Below are 14,018 nucleotides of genomic sequence, written 5' to 3' on the forward strand. Positions count from 1 at the left end.
CTTGGGACTGCACGGCATTTTTTAACCCCTAGTGCCGGGGTTTTGTCAGAACACCGGTCCTACAACGTCTTACATTTTCATTGGCTGCAGACAACACGTGGGTCTTACAGGGATGACGTCGCTGCTGCGTCTCTATTAAAACCCCAAATAACTGTTTTACAGAAATTTAAGACATACACGAGTGGATAAAGCCCATAAATCCAAGCTTTAGTGTCCTTTAAGGTCTCTAATGAATTAGAAAAACATTCAGTTTAATGCAGTCACTGGATTGACGCTAAATAGTTTCAATTATGTTTTAATTTTTCAGATGTCCCTTAGTCCCACATTCATTTTTCCGAGATGTGGTACACCAAAAAATCATACAAACAGGCAAATTTTATGAAGACTTATGTTTCTGTTGTTTTTACAAACACATTTTGTTTTCAGTTTTTAAGTTCACACCAGATAATTTCCATGGCTATTTGTGAACTACATTTCAGAACCCACACACACACACATATATATATATATTTTTTTCTTAGGTGAAGTGTAATTGTAGTTAACCCAAAGACACATGGATTACAGGCCCCCAAATACTAGCGTTTTCTATACTTGTCCAGAATTTTTTCTGGGGAAGATATAATGAAGCAGGCACTAGATATCATTAACATGTATGGTCTCCTTGACATGAAGTGACTTTCACAGTATGAATATTTTATCTATTGCTCTTGGGTGAAACAATAAGGAAAAAAATAGTATGCATTTGACAGTGTTTTTTTAAAATTTCCAGCTTTTTCTGTAAAAAAAAAAAAAGTATATTTATTCATACCAAGCTTGGATATAAACAGAAACTTCTTAATTGATTGAATCTTTAGAAGAGTTTTATTCACAGATAGAGGAAATGAAACTTCATTTGACATTCCTTTTTGAAACAGTTGGCATGGAGTCCACTAATTTACATCTAAACCACAAGCAGTGCTTCTAAATTGTGAACTCTCACACACAAAATATCAGTGGACAATAAGGTTATAATCTTTTAATAAAAACTTTGGTATCAATAACATTCTGTCCCATAAAAATAAGACACACACAGGGGCTCACCACCGGTTTGTCCAGACTTTCAAAATATGCAGGTCCCATCAATTCATTCCTAATCAATTAATTCAATTCAGAGTGTGGGGACAAAAGAAAAAGACAGTGCTGCATACATAACCAAAAGAAGTCATCATAGTATTGATTTGTCTCTTCACATATTTTCTTTTTTTTTTTTGTTTTTATGGTCACAACTTTTGGTTTATGCTTTGTATGTTCTGTTTCAGAGTTAACGTTGAAATCTGAGCGGCTGATGTTCTTAATTTAATATAATTACTACATTTTCAGCTCTTTCAAACACCCTAAAAGAAAAAAAGAGAGAGAGAGAAAAAAAAAAAAAAGAGGGTATTTGCAAAAAAGTAGACATGCAGACCACAGACTGCATAGATTAATCTTATATACAGTCTGTGGTCTAGTTTAAGAGAATCTTAAAAAAAAAAAAAAAAAAAAAAAAAAAAAAAAAAAAATCTAGCAAACAGCAGGTGACGGTTTATAGTTATTATCTGTTATTACAAAATAAAGAATGTACTTTGAGTGGAAAACCTTAGAATTAATCCAGCAGTTCAGGGTTAAGATCAAAATGAAAGACCCCAAGTATGTTACAAACCATTTGCCCCCCACCCCCTTCCAATCTACTGCAAATCACCCTTTAGCTGGGTTGTGTCCAAATCTCAGGGAAAGGATGCACAGCAGCCACAATACCCCTGGGAAATATAGGACAGTTCCTGAGGGAGCACACCCACCCCCAAAAAAGGGAAAAAAATAAAATAAAAAAAAAAAACAAAGAAATTCTATGCCAACAACCCTTCAAAGCTCATCTTTAAGCTTTCCTTCTTCTTCATCTGTTTCTGAAAGTGCCTCGTCTGTGTCTTCTTTCGTTTCTTCTTCTTCCTCCTCCTCCTCTTCTTCTTCTTCATCTTCATCATCAGCAGCTTCAGTGTCCTGCTCTTTGTTCTTCTCCTCCTCCTCTTTTCGTTTCAGGTCATCTTGCTCCTGTTTCATTTTTCTCTCTGGCTCCTGTAAGGAATCACAAACAACAACAACAACAACAAAAAATCAAGTCTTTTAATCACAGCAGTAGTTCATAGGGGCAGACTTTGTGCTTTGCATGAACAACAAGTTATGAGTTAAAAAGAATAAGGCCAGACCTTTGTCACACCCCATGTCTCCTTTCCAATCTCTTCTGCCTCTTTCACGTCATCTGTAATCAGGAAGTTGTCAAAGATTGTACCAGATTTCACCTGAGGAGGAAGGGGGGAAAAACCAAAACTGTTAGACTGTAGCTCAACTGCCGCTACCACATACCTTAAAGATGAACCGTGTCTCACCTGCCAAAGATCAAGACCCAAAACACCAATGTTGTCAAACTTGTAGATGTTCGAGTCTGGGCTGTATTCAGGATTGTCAATTTCAGGATGCACCCAGGCTCCTTTGTAGTTGGGGTTATCAATCTGCTTGGGCTTCCATTCTCCCTGAAATACAGGAAGTTAAAAAGGGTTATCAGTAATGCAATTTAAAAGCATTTTAAGTATTTTACATATTAATATTAAAGTATTTTGGTGATCAATTTCTAGCCTACTTTGTACTCTGGGTTGGGGATCATGGGTGGCTCCCACTCTCCGTCCATATCCTCATCCCAGTCTTCAGGCTTTTTAGCATCAGGATCTGGAATATTCTCGGGCTTGTCCCAGTCCTAGAGAAAAACACAAAATACTGAGGTTAAAATACACAACTATTTGCACAGAGCAAAGTAAGAGGTGGTAGAATGACTGTACTGAGTTTACTCACCTCAGGCTTTGCGTCACTAGGATCATCAATCTTGGCACGGTCATCCCAATCCTCTGGCTTCTTGGCTTCAGGGTCCTTAATTTTCTTAGGAGGCAGAAAGTCCCAATCATCCTCCAGACTCCCAGATTCCACCTTCTCATTATCGATTTTTACTTCATAGGTTTGATCTGGATTCAGGATTAGTGTGTACAGGTGGGTCAGCTCATCATCCTAGAAAGAAAAAGCAAAACAAAAAAAAGAAGCAGGGTTTAGACTAAAGCCTTTGGTGCAGAAGCAGGTTTCCATTTAAAAATATGGACTTCAAAACACAAGAATTACCTTGCATTTAATCTCTTTCTTAATGAGATTATTCTTGCCTTTGTAATTAAAAATTACATGAACTTTCTTGGTGCTGTAGCCACAAATGTCAGGGCCTAGGGGAAAGGAATAAAATTAATTATTACACGTATCAAATCCAGTGACAGCTGGAAGCACTGTAAATCACACAGGTCATTATTACTTACCAAACATAATGTAGTAAGAGGATTCTCCATGCATTTCAGTCTGCTCCAAGTCCGCAGGAAAGACCTTCACGTAGCCACCACCACAGTCGATTTTCTGCTCATGCTTGACTGTAAACTGGATGACCAAAGGCTTACCCTCATTGCTGAAAGAATCAAAACGGGCAGAGGCCGCATAGAAACGTGCATCCTGGCTTGTCTGCAGACCTGAAAATGAAAGTATCAAACCAAAACTAAATATATTTTGTTCAGCTTTAAACAAACATAAAGTAGGAACCATAATGGAAATCAGACATGAGGGCACTTTGTAGGAGCTATTCGAGACATTACTACTGCTTATTATGATCAAATGACTTATTTTCACTTCTAGAATAGAATTATTATTATTTTTTTTTTTTTTAAAAACAGGAACACATTAAATGTCAAGTGCCTTGCTGCCATTTGGACAACAGTAAACGCTATTTTGATCAAAAGAAAACTTTGTAATGAAGATTTACATTAGAAAGTCCGAACATGTACCTTTGTCTTTCTCTGCATCGCCATAGAAGTCGCCAGCCGTGAGCTTCCACTCTCCGTAGTCTGACTTGTGCTTGGAGTTCACCCAGCGACTTCTCCATTCATCTGTTCAGAAAACAACCAGTAAGTTTGCTGAGGATTAACACTACCGGGCCAATAGAGCATGGTACGTCATGAAAATCGTCTCACAATTTCCCAGTAATTGTAGATGCGACGACAAATTGTCAATGTCGAAATTTAGTTTCACTAACTGCAACTTGGACGACGATTATTAACTGATATCGATATTACGTCTGCTCCCTTCGACCTTAATGAATGTTGCCAATTATCAATGGACTTTTGATTATTTAACGGGGAAAGGTGATATTTTTGAGAGGACTCACAGTCTAGACAACAATTTTTGTGACACAACGATGTCTGAAAGTCAAGCTAACAGGCAGTGAAGTGCTAACCTTGCAAAGTTATAAAAATTCTCTGCACAACTTACCACCATCCAGAAACTCTTCCCGAAAGTAAATCTTCGCATGTACACAGTACACTGCTAATATTACTGCAATTACTCCTAAGACTTGCATTTTCCCCATTTTCAGCTCAACTTTCAGCAGCTCTGCAGGAGCGTCGCCGGGCAGGACAGCAAAAAGACTGTGCAGGAGGAAGAGAGGGGAATATTTTAGAGTTGCTCCAGCGAACAGATGTCTACCCGCTATTGGACAAACAGACGGTGTGGCTGGACCAATCACAGTAGACCACGAAACATATGTCCTGTCCGTAGCCTGGTCCAAGATCAGTTGTTGTTTGAGTTATGTCGGTCGTGTTGGTGCGGGAACCACCCTGTAGAGGGTGGTAATAACAAATAAAGAGTGTAAAGTAATGACTGTCTTGTGAATGTTTATTTATCTGATGTGTTTCAAGAGGACGGTCAGCAATACGACTACAAGAAGTCCCCCCAAACTATGAAAAACGCTTTGAGAATGTGTTTTACGTTTACTGTGAATATTAACATTTATAACGTGTGGTAACGGTTGGGCTCGTGACACCTCGTTTCAACTGTTGCGTTAACAGCAGGTATCAGTAACGGCTCATAACGACTGCAGGACTTGGAAGTGATTTCCACGATTGTAAAACGGGAAACAAAATACTATTTTTTACTTAAAACAAAACTGGCACAAACATGTGCCCAACAGAAAGCTACCATTTCTCGAATGACCACGCTTTGGTAAGGGCAGAATATATATATATATATATATCAAAGGTTAGAATTATATAAGTAAGATATGACCTCGATAACAAGTCTCCAACTTGTAATAAATAATCCAGTTAGCTCGTTCAGATGGCAGTAAAGCTAAAAGACTAAAGAAAGAAGAACGTTTTATTAATTATATTATCTTCAGTGCCACTTTGATTGAAAAACAGTTCTGTTTTACTGATACAATTTTAATTAATACTTTGCTCAGCCCTAGACCATCACACTACCACCACCAAGTGTGTGTGATTTTCCTTTAATGGTGCTACATTAGTTTTATGTCAGATGTAATGAGACACAAACCTTCAAAAAAATGTACTATGTATTTTACAAGAGTCTTGTGGCTCTTCAGGATGTTTTTTTTAAAATGTTTGTGTCGTTTGTTTGTTTTTTTTGTTTGGTAAATGTGAGACAAGCCTTTGTGTTCTTGTGGTCAGCGGTGGGTTTTTTTTCATTGAAACTCTTCCATAGGTGCCATTTTTGTTCAGTCTCTTTGTTATTATTGACCCTGACCCTGCCTGAAGCAAGTGAGGTCTTGAACTAATTTGCTGTGCCCGCCACTCCTTGAAAGGTTCCCCACTGTTCTAAGTTTTCTCCATTTGTGGATAATGAATCTCACTAAAGTTAAGAAGAAGAAAAAACAACCTTAAAAATGGCTTTGTAACCCATTTCAGACTGACAGATGTCAGTGATATCTTGCTTTTTTTGATGTCTTTTAGCCAAATTCACTTTATTCTATTGTATATAGTACTTTACTGTTGTTGTATAGTATGTTATTCTAGGTTATCTTATCCTATTCTGTTGTGTTTTTCTTAACTTATACTGCTCTTAAACTTAAACGTACTCTCTGTTGTAACCAAAAAGTTTCCCACGTGTGGGACTAAAAATGGTTTATCTTATCTTATCTTATCTTATCTTATCTTATCTCATCTTTGTCAGACAGATTCTTAAATGGAAATGATTCAAATGGTCTGACAGTAAGCAGGCCTGGGAGGAACTAGTGAAATTGATCTAAGCTTTCCACAAAATGATGTTTGGATAGCTTTTTCTATTAATAAATTATAAAATAATTTAAAAACTGCTTTGTATATTTACACGGGTTATCTTTGTCTAATATTAAAAATCTTTGATGGCCTGAAACATGAAAATGTGACAAATATGCAAAAAAAAAGAGGAAGAGGCAAATACTTTTTCACTGTGTTCTACTTTGGAGTTAGTTAGTTATTGATTTTCATAACATTTCATTAATTTTTTTTTCTCCAGGCAGAATAAGTTGAAGAGTCACTGAGTTTTTCAAACATCAAGGAGGCGAGTCCTCCTGCCAAACAATACGATGGAAGAAGTTAGCCAAAATACAAACGAGGCTGGATGTCAGGTAAATTGATAATGGGTTTAATGAAACCTTACTGACATCAACCACTTTTGTTGTCAGAGCAGTTACAATTACTACAATTAACATCTATTGTATTTCTCAGGCCAAATATAAGGAGGCAAGAGAAGAGCGAAAAAAGCTCCTCACCCCTGCACACAAGTATATCATTGACATCTTGGCTGAGAGACTGGCCCTATCCCCAACAGATGTAGAGGAGTTTATTTTAGATTCGTCTTCTGTGAGTTTTTCCCATATACTTTGACAAAGTATGTTCAAAGTTCTATCCGGATATACTTTTATTGCACTGGCAGTGTATTTAGGATGATTGATATACTGAAAAAAGAAGCCACTGTCAATCACTTTTCTGATGATATTGCATGGCAGCAATCAGAGATTACTTTTCTGTGTTTATAATTCCATCAATTTTGATCCCGACACCACTGACTGTATGCCCAAATAATAGCAAAGCCTGCACCGTGTTTTACAGGTTGTGGACACTCACCGTTGTACCGCTCTCCTGATTGCCGTAGATACTAACAACAGTTTTAATCATTTCATATTTATCATTCATCACTCTGTAAAACCTATTGCCACTGATTTTCAGAGCAGTTTTTGTGTAATTTTGCGTACCTTAGCCTTTTCTTCCCTGTTTCCTTTAATTAAGAATAGCTTCTTGACAGCCATCCTTCTACTGATCCCATTTCTGTTGAGGCTTCAGTGAAAAATAGATAGATTAACTGAAGGACCAAGTTTTCAGTTAATAGTTCACTGAGAATCAAATAGGTGGTGCAAAAAAATATTGTATCCTTGTCAAACCTTGTCCAAAAATTATGTGTTTTTGGACAGGCTGATAATAACAAAACATACAATTTTAAATCGGTTCTTTATGTCGTCTAAGTCGTCTATTATGTATAGACACAGTCCTGGTTCATCCACTGAGTTAAGTCTTTTACCCTTTAGTGATTCATAGGTCAGGGATCAACAAACAAAGAAATCGTTTCTCGGAAAATGGTCTGATGCAAGGACTTGACTAGAGAAGACAGTCAATGTCAACAGAAAAGCTTTGAAAAGACTTTCAGAAAGTCTGGAGAACTATTGCTCAAGGCAACCTTAAAAAAATACATGAGCATTTGGCTCCTTGGAAGCAAAATATCAAAAGCAAAAAATATCATAATCAGAAGTGTATATTTTGGCTGCTGCAAGTACAACTGGAACATGCAAAAGTCAAAACATCTCATTCATTTCACATGTTATATTGTCTATGTTGATATGGCAATTATGGTTTAAACACATCTGATATTATACAGTTACACATTTTTCATTTCACAATTTTTTGTCTTTCTTTTTCCTTCTTTATCATGAATAGCTGGCTGCTTTTGATCAGTTTTTTGCCGAAGGAGGTTGCAAAACCATTTCCTTTGTGTATCAAGAATCTGCAGCGCCAGGACCAGGTTGGAATAAATCTCGACTCCAGTATTTGACTGTCACATGTTATCCTGCTTATTTTTTTTATTTCATACTAAGTAATACTGACCACTAATTTAAAACAAACTAAGATTAGAGTATTTTACTTTTCTGATTTTCAAGGCCAGTCATAATTGGAGTTTTTACCAAGTTCATGTGATCATTAATGATTTTATCCCTGTGCTGGTGAAATATCCTAGTTTTAGCAGAAAAAATTAAGATCTGTTTTATGTGTCATTTTCATTTTTTAATTTTCTTCCAAAATTATTTATATTTTATTGCAGAGTGTGGTCGCTCATATCCTGGTGCTGTAAAAGGAGAAAAAACACTGAGGCTGTTTATGCCCGATTTGTCCCAAATATCCCTGACAGGTATTTGCTGCTACTTTATACGGACAAGAGAGGACATAGCTGTGAATTCTGAAAACGTACATGAGGTAAGAGGGTACTGAATTTGTATGGTGGTTTGTTTCTATAACTATTATATAATTAAAATATCCATATACAGTATCTCACAAAAGTGAGTACACCCCTCACATTTTTGTAAATATTTTATTGTATCTTTTCATGGGACAACATTAAAGATATGACACTTTGATACAATGTAAAGTACTCGGTGTACAGCTTGTATAAGAGTATACATTTGCTGCCACCTCAAAATAACTCAACATACAACCATTAATGTCTAAACCGCTGGCAACTAAAGTGAGTACACCCCTCGGTGAAAATGTCCAAATTGTGCCCAAAGTGTCAATATTTTGTGTGGCCATCCCAACACTGCTTTAACTCTGTTGGGAATGGAGATCACTAGAGCTTCACAGGGTGCCACTGAAATCCTCTTCCACCCCTCCATGATGACATCATGGAGATGGGTGGATGTTATCATGTTAGAATGCTGTCCTGTGGCTCAGTTTCTGAAGGGAGGGGATCATGTTCTGCTTCAGTATGTCGCAGTACATGCTGGCATTCATGGTTCCTTCAATTAGCTGTAGCTCCTCCGTGCAAGCAGCACTCATGCAGCTCCAAACAGTGACATCCCACCACCATGCTTGACTGTAGGCAAGACACACTTGTGTTTGTACTCCTCACCTGGTTGCCGCCACACATCCTTGACACCATGTGAACAAAATAAGTTTGTCTTGGTCTCATCAGATCACAATTAATCCATGTCCTTAGTCTGCTTGTTTTCAGCAAACTGTTTGCGGGCTTTCTTGTTGTAGTACCAGAGTCAGCTTGTAGTCAGTTTTAATCAGTTTTGGGTTGCTTTTAATCTCCTTTACTTTGTTAGTTTTCTTTATTGTCTATTATATTGTCTGTTTTATTCACGTTTCAATATTTACCGATTTATTTGATCTTTTTTTCATTCATTCATTTATTTTACACTTAATTAATTTTCTTTGTCTGTTTAATGTATGGTTTTTAACTTTTATTACTGTTTTTTACTGGGAAGCACTTTGGTCAATCATGTTGTTTTTAAAGTACTTTATCAATAAAGTTGGATTGAACACCAAATTCAACACACCTTCCGATTTGCACCTGAGACACTAGGAAGGGAAAATGGCAAATTGGGCACAATTTGGACATTTTCACTTAGCGGTGTATTCACTTTTGTTGCCAGAGGTTTAGACAATAATGACTGTGTGTTGATTTAAAGGGGACAGGAAATTTACACTGTTGTACAAGTTGTACACTGACTACTTTACGTTGTATCAAAGTGTCATATCTTCAATGCTGTCCCATGAAAAGATATGACAAAATATTTTTTTAAAATGTGAGCGGTGTGCTCACTTTTGTGAGATACTGTCTAATAATATTATGATTTGTGTTTTTATTTACATTTGTCCAAACCATTTTAGAATCGGAATGGTATAAAAAAAAACTAATATTTTTTTAATATAAATTTAAACAAAATGTACAATTGTTTCCATATAAATCGTTATAAAATCATATCTAACAACCTAACAACCATATATATAATATAGATATGTGATTTTATAACCATTCCAGTTCTAAAAAGGTTGGGACAGTGTGTAAAATGTAAATTAAACAGAAATCATAATCTCATTAGTTTCATAAGCCCATACTTTATTCACAATAGAACATATAAAACATATCAAATAAAAGTCCCACTTACTTCCAAGCGGATGTCAGAATTTTCTTTATATGCTGAAAGAAAATGGTTTATCTGTGAAAAAAATCCAATTTAAACACACAATAAAGTGTTTTAAATTCACAGGACAGCAATATGGTAGTTTTCATTGGACATACAGACATGATTTAGGATCTGGGTTGGAAATTATTTTTAAAAACCTAAGTGTGCATTTTATATGTCTTTGTGTTCACTGCTCAGAAAAATAAAAGGAACACTTTTACAAAACATTGTAATTCCAAGTCGATCACACTTCTGTGAAATCAAACTGTCCACTTAGGAAGCAACATTTACTGACGATCAATTTCACATGCTGTTGTAGAAATGGAATAGACAACAGGTGGAAATTATAGGCAATTAGCAAGACATCCCCAATAAAGGAGTGGTTCTGCAGGTGATGACCACAGACCCAACAGCAGGACCGCTATCTCCACCTTTGTGCATGGAGGAGCATGAGGAGCACTGCTAGAGCCCTAAAAAATGACCTCCAGCAAGCCACAAATGTGCATGTGTCTGCTCAAACAGTCAGAAACAGACTCCATTGGCAGTGGGCCACTAATGGTGTGGGGTGGCATTTCTTTGGGGGGGCCGTACAGCCCTCCATGCGCTCGCCAGTGGTAGCCTGACTGCCATTAGGTAGCGAGATGAGAACCTCAGACCCCTTGTGAGACCATATGCCGGTTTCTCCTAATGCAAGACAATGCTAGACCTCATGTGGATGTTGCAGTTCCTGCAAGATGAAGGCACTGATGCTATGGACTGGCCCGCCCGTTCCCCAGACCTGAATCCAATTGAGCACATCTGGGACATCATGTCTCGTTCCATCTACCCCAGAATGTCCAGGAGTTGGCGGGTTCTTTAACCCAGGTCTAGGAAGAACTTTCTGAGGAGACCATCCGCCACCTCATCAGGAGCATGCGCAGGCGTTGTAAGGAGATCATACACGCACGTGGAGGCCACACACACACTACTGAGCCTCATTTTGACTTGTTTTAAGGACAGTACATCAAAGTTGGATCAGCTTGTTGTGTGTTTTTCCACTTTAATGTTGAGCGTAATCTGATTTCCATTGATAATTTTTGTGTGATTTTTGAGCACATTCAACTACTAAAAAACAAAGTATTTAATAAGAATATTTAATTCATTCAGATCTGGGATGTCTTATTCTTGTGTTCCTTTTATTTTTTGAGCAGTTTATGTAAGATAAGATAAGGCTTTATTGATCCCATGGCGGAGAAATTCTTGCATCCACATAATAATTCTTGTGTTCACATAATAAACATCACATAATAAACTTGTCACTTTTCAGCATTCCCTATATTAGTTTAGGAAAAAGCTAATATGATCTAACCCTCCTTCCTTAACATATTTTTAAATCTTGAGGTCACATTTGACATCCAACCGTTTCACTAACATTATAAAACAATCTGACGTCCACACCTATTTACAATGTAACTGTACTGTAGAAAATAAATCTGTTTAAAATACTTTGATTTATATCACAGATGTTTTGGCTTTGGTTTTTATGACGTTATGGGTGACTTGTCTCCATACTTTGTAGGAGATCTTTTTTGCAGTAGTTGATGCCAGAGACGGCCTCCTGAAAGGAATAAGGAACACTTACAACTTTCTACTGCCTGCTCTCGATGCACCACAAAACTGGGGCACTATAGAGTCCAGACATGGAGTAAAATGTAAAGAGAACTTAATGTACACAATAAAACGCTGTCTTGAGTCCTTAGAAGGTAAAAAAAAATGCTTCTTCAGAACAACATACTGTAGCTAAATGGCTGGTTTTAATAATTTAATAATTTTGTACTTTGTTATGTTTGTCCTGCAGAAATCCATATAAGCAACAAGTACATTGTTCATCTGACTACATTCACACATATTGACTTCTCTAAACTGGCCAGCCTAAATGATATGAAAACTGCAGCTGCCAACTGTGAGATGGTCCATCAACTGGAAAAAAATCTTTTGCAGTGGTGCAAGGAAATTGAGCAGGTTTGTTAAATCATTCAAACGCACAAGTGAAGTGCAGCCTATGAACCCGTGGCTTCAAGGAATACAGTTTACTGGCCAGAGATGATGACTTCATAAATGAATGGTATATATTTTGTTAGTATGAGAGAAAGGAAATGAAAGAAGAGACTGAAAAGGAAAAAAAGGAAAAGAAAAACTTGCTGTAGTGGCTTGCTGTAGAGTACTGACTGAATTAATGTAACTTTTTCGGTGTACATCAGGTCCTCATAGAGAGTGATCAGCTGAGAAAAGGAGCTGATTCAGAAGGGCCACTGAGTGACTTAGAGCACTGGAAAGGAATGTCTATAAGGTTCAATTCTATCATCACTCACATCAAAAGCCAAAAGTGCAAGACAGCGGTGATGGTGCTCCATATTAGCAGATCCAAAACTGTAAAGGTACTCATTCTCAGTGTCAGTCACACTATTATAGTATTTTTTTTATGTCCACTGTTTAATGTAAGATAATACTTGGCAGTATAATGTATATACTGGTATACTGTAACAACATTATTTGTTGCACGATATAATTTTTTTAATTACCACACCTCTGATATACCTCTGATATACCTATTTCTAATCTTGTTCACATGTGTCCAAAAATGCAAAGTCAGTAGGTCACTTCAAACATATGCTCAATGAATAAAACTCTTTCAATAAAAATCTCATGTTCTAAAATCAGCAAAGGGAAACATTTTATTGTAGGTTGGTGTCAGACAGCTCCTCCACACATAACAATGAAACAACAATGAACAATGAAAGTGAGGCAAACACTAATAGGCGTTTTTCCTCACTAAAAAATAATTTGTGCTACACAGTTTTTAGTATTTTAGTATTTAGTTATTATTCTGTTTTTATGATGCCATTAGGCCCACTTATACAATAATAACTTTGGTATAACAATAACAATATCGAAATCTAAAAATGAATACCTTCAGACATATTGCATCTATAACACTGTGTGCATAGATGCAATATGAAAAACTGAATCTATTTGATATATATAATAAAAATTACATGCAAATTATATAATAGTAAGATTATTCCTGAATGATCAGTAATTACTAATTTTCGCTGTTCTATGATGTATCATGGATCCATAAATGTGATTTGTGTATTTTGCATCGTGACCATATAATTCAGGGGATATTGCCTCTATTTTATGTACAAAAAATATGTTAAAAAATTTAACAATAATAATAATTATGATAAAATCAGAAATTTAAATTACTCCTTGAAACATTTAACAATAAACAAACATTTACAATAAACAACATATATTGTTACCTTCATCACTGTCATAAACATGTACCTCTGTAGATGTGGCGGAAGCTGGATACTAGGATAACAAGGTGTGCCAATGAGGCAAAAGACAATGTGAAATTCCTGAGCACACTGGAGAAAGTTCTTCAACCTCTCTACATCAGTGACCCGGTATGTACAGTCAACAATTCCTTTCCATTAAGAACTTGCAATTGTTAGAATTTTTAGTATTAAATAAAGTTTTACCTCTGAGCCAAACAGTGTTTTTGTTGATGAACTGATGTTAAAGCACAAGCCAAGTATGAAAGCACCTATATCGCATACACAGCTATTTAAAGACATGTATATAAATTGTAAAGCATTCAGGCTGTAAACCAACAGTGTTGGGGGGAAAAGTATGGTCTTTTTTACCAAATGAAGGCAATAACAAACAAATGCAAAATTCTGAGTAGCTATTGCTATGCACTGAATACAGGAGGTCTTTGACAGGTTTTAAAATAGTCTTTTATTTGCCCCAGACTACATCACAACAAAATGATCAAAAATTGCCTATTTACTATTCACTTAGAAACAACGCTAGTATTCAATTCATAGTCCATGTACTATACATTAGTGACCATCTTACATACTGT

At 36.4% G+C, this 14,018-nt stretch overlaps 2 protein-coding genes across 3 annotated transcripts in view; one reads left to right on the top strand and one right to left on the bottom strand.

The window, feature by feature from the left end:
* Positions 1-1,543: 1,543 nt before the first annotated feature.
* Positions 1,544-4,533, bottom strand: calr3b (calreticulin 3b). Its single transcript, XM_026149127.1, has 9 exons — positions 4,363-4,533; positions 3,879-3,980; positions 3,363-3,566; positions 3,178-3,272; positions 2,860-3,069; positions 2,651-2,764; positions 2,400-2,543; positions 2,220-2,312; positions 1,544-2,088 (listed from the first exon to the last, which is right to left on the bottom strand). The coding sequence occupies exons 1-9, from the start codon at positions 4,457-4,459 to the stop codon at positions 1,879-1,881; spliced, it is 1,269 nt and encodes a 422-aa protein (XP_026004912.1). The 5' UTR covers positions 4,460-4,533; the 3' UTR covers positions 1,544-1,878.
* A 110-nt stretch (positions 4,534-4,643) lies between these two features.
* The window catches only part of LOC113010180 (dynein heavy chain 8, axonemal), a 37,133-nt gene continuing 27,758 nt past the window's right edge, over positions 4,644-14,018 (top strand). For both annotated transcript variants that reach the window (XM_026149124.1, XM_026149125.1), the window contains exons 1-9: positions 4,644-5,091; positions 6,382-6,493; positions 6,594-6,728; positions 7,857-7,941; positions 8,239-8,390; positions 11,664-11,847; positions 11,943-12,106; positions 12,346-12,522; positions 13,444-13,557. In XM_026149124.1, coding sequence (XP_026004909.1) covers positions 6,452-6,493; positions 6,594-6,728; positions 7,857-7,941; positions 8,239-8,390; positions 11,664-11,847; positions 11,943-12,106; positions 12,346-12,522; positions 13,444-13,557 — 1,053 coding nt within the window. In that variant the 5' untranslated portion in view covers positions 4,644-5,091; positions 6,382-6,451. The remainder of the gene's footprint in view (positions 5,092-6,381; positions 6,494-6,593; positions 6,729-7,856; positions 7,942-8,238; positions 8,391-11,663; positions 11,848-11,942; positions 12,107-12,345; positions 12,523-13,443; positions 13,558-14,018) is intronic.

Source organism: Astatotilapia calliptera, chromosome 18, assembly GCF_900246225.1.
Source record: "Astatotilapia calliptera chromosome 18, fAstCal1.2, whole genome shotgun sequence".
In the NCBI taxonomy this organism is placed as follows: domain Eukaryota; kingdom Metazoa; phylum Chordata; class Actinopteri; order Cichliformes; family Cichlidae; genus Astatotilapia; species Astatotilapia calliptera.

What these genes read in the sequence shown, in the direction of transcription:
- calr3b (XM_026149127.1), bottom strand. Translation starts at nt 4,459, where the DNA reads ATGGGGAAAATGCAAGTCTTAGGAGTAATTGCAGTAATATTAGCAGTG. An exon ending in AGAAAGAGATTAAATGCAAG is followed by an intron (nt 3,070 to 3,177) that starts GTAATTCTTGTG and finishes TTTTCTTTCTAG; the next exon opens with GATGATGAGCTGACCCACCT. An exon ending in AGACATGGGGTGTGACAAAG is followed by an intron (nt 2,089 to 2,219) that starts GTCTGGCCTTAT and finishes GATTCCTTACAG; the next exon opens with GAGCCAGAGAGAAAAATGAA.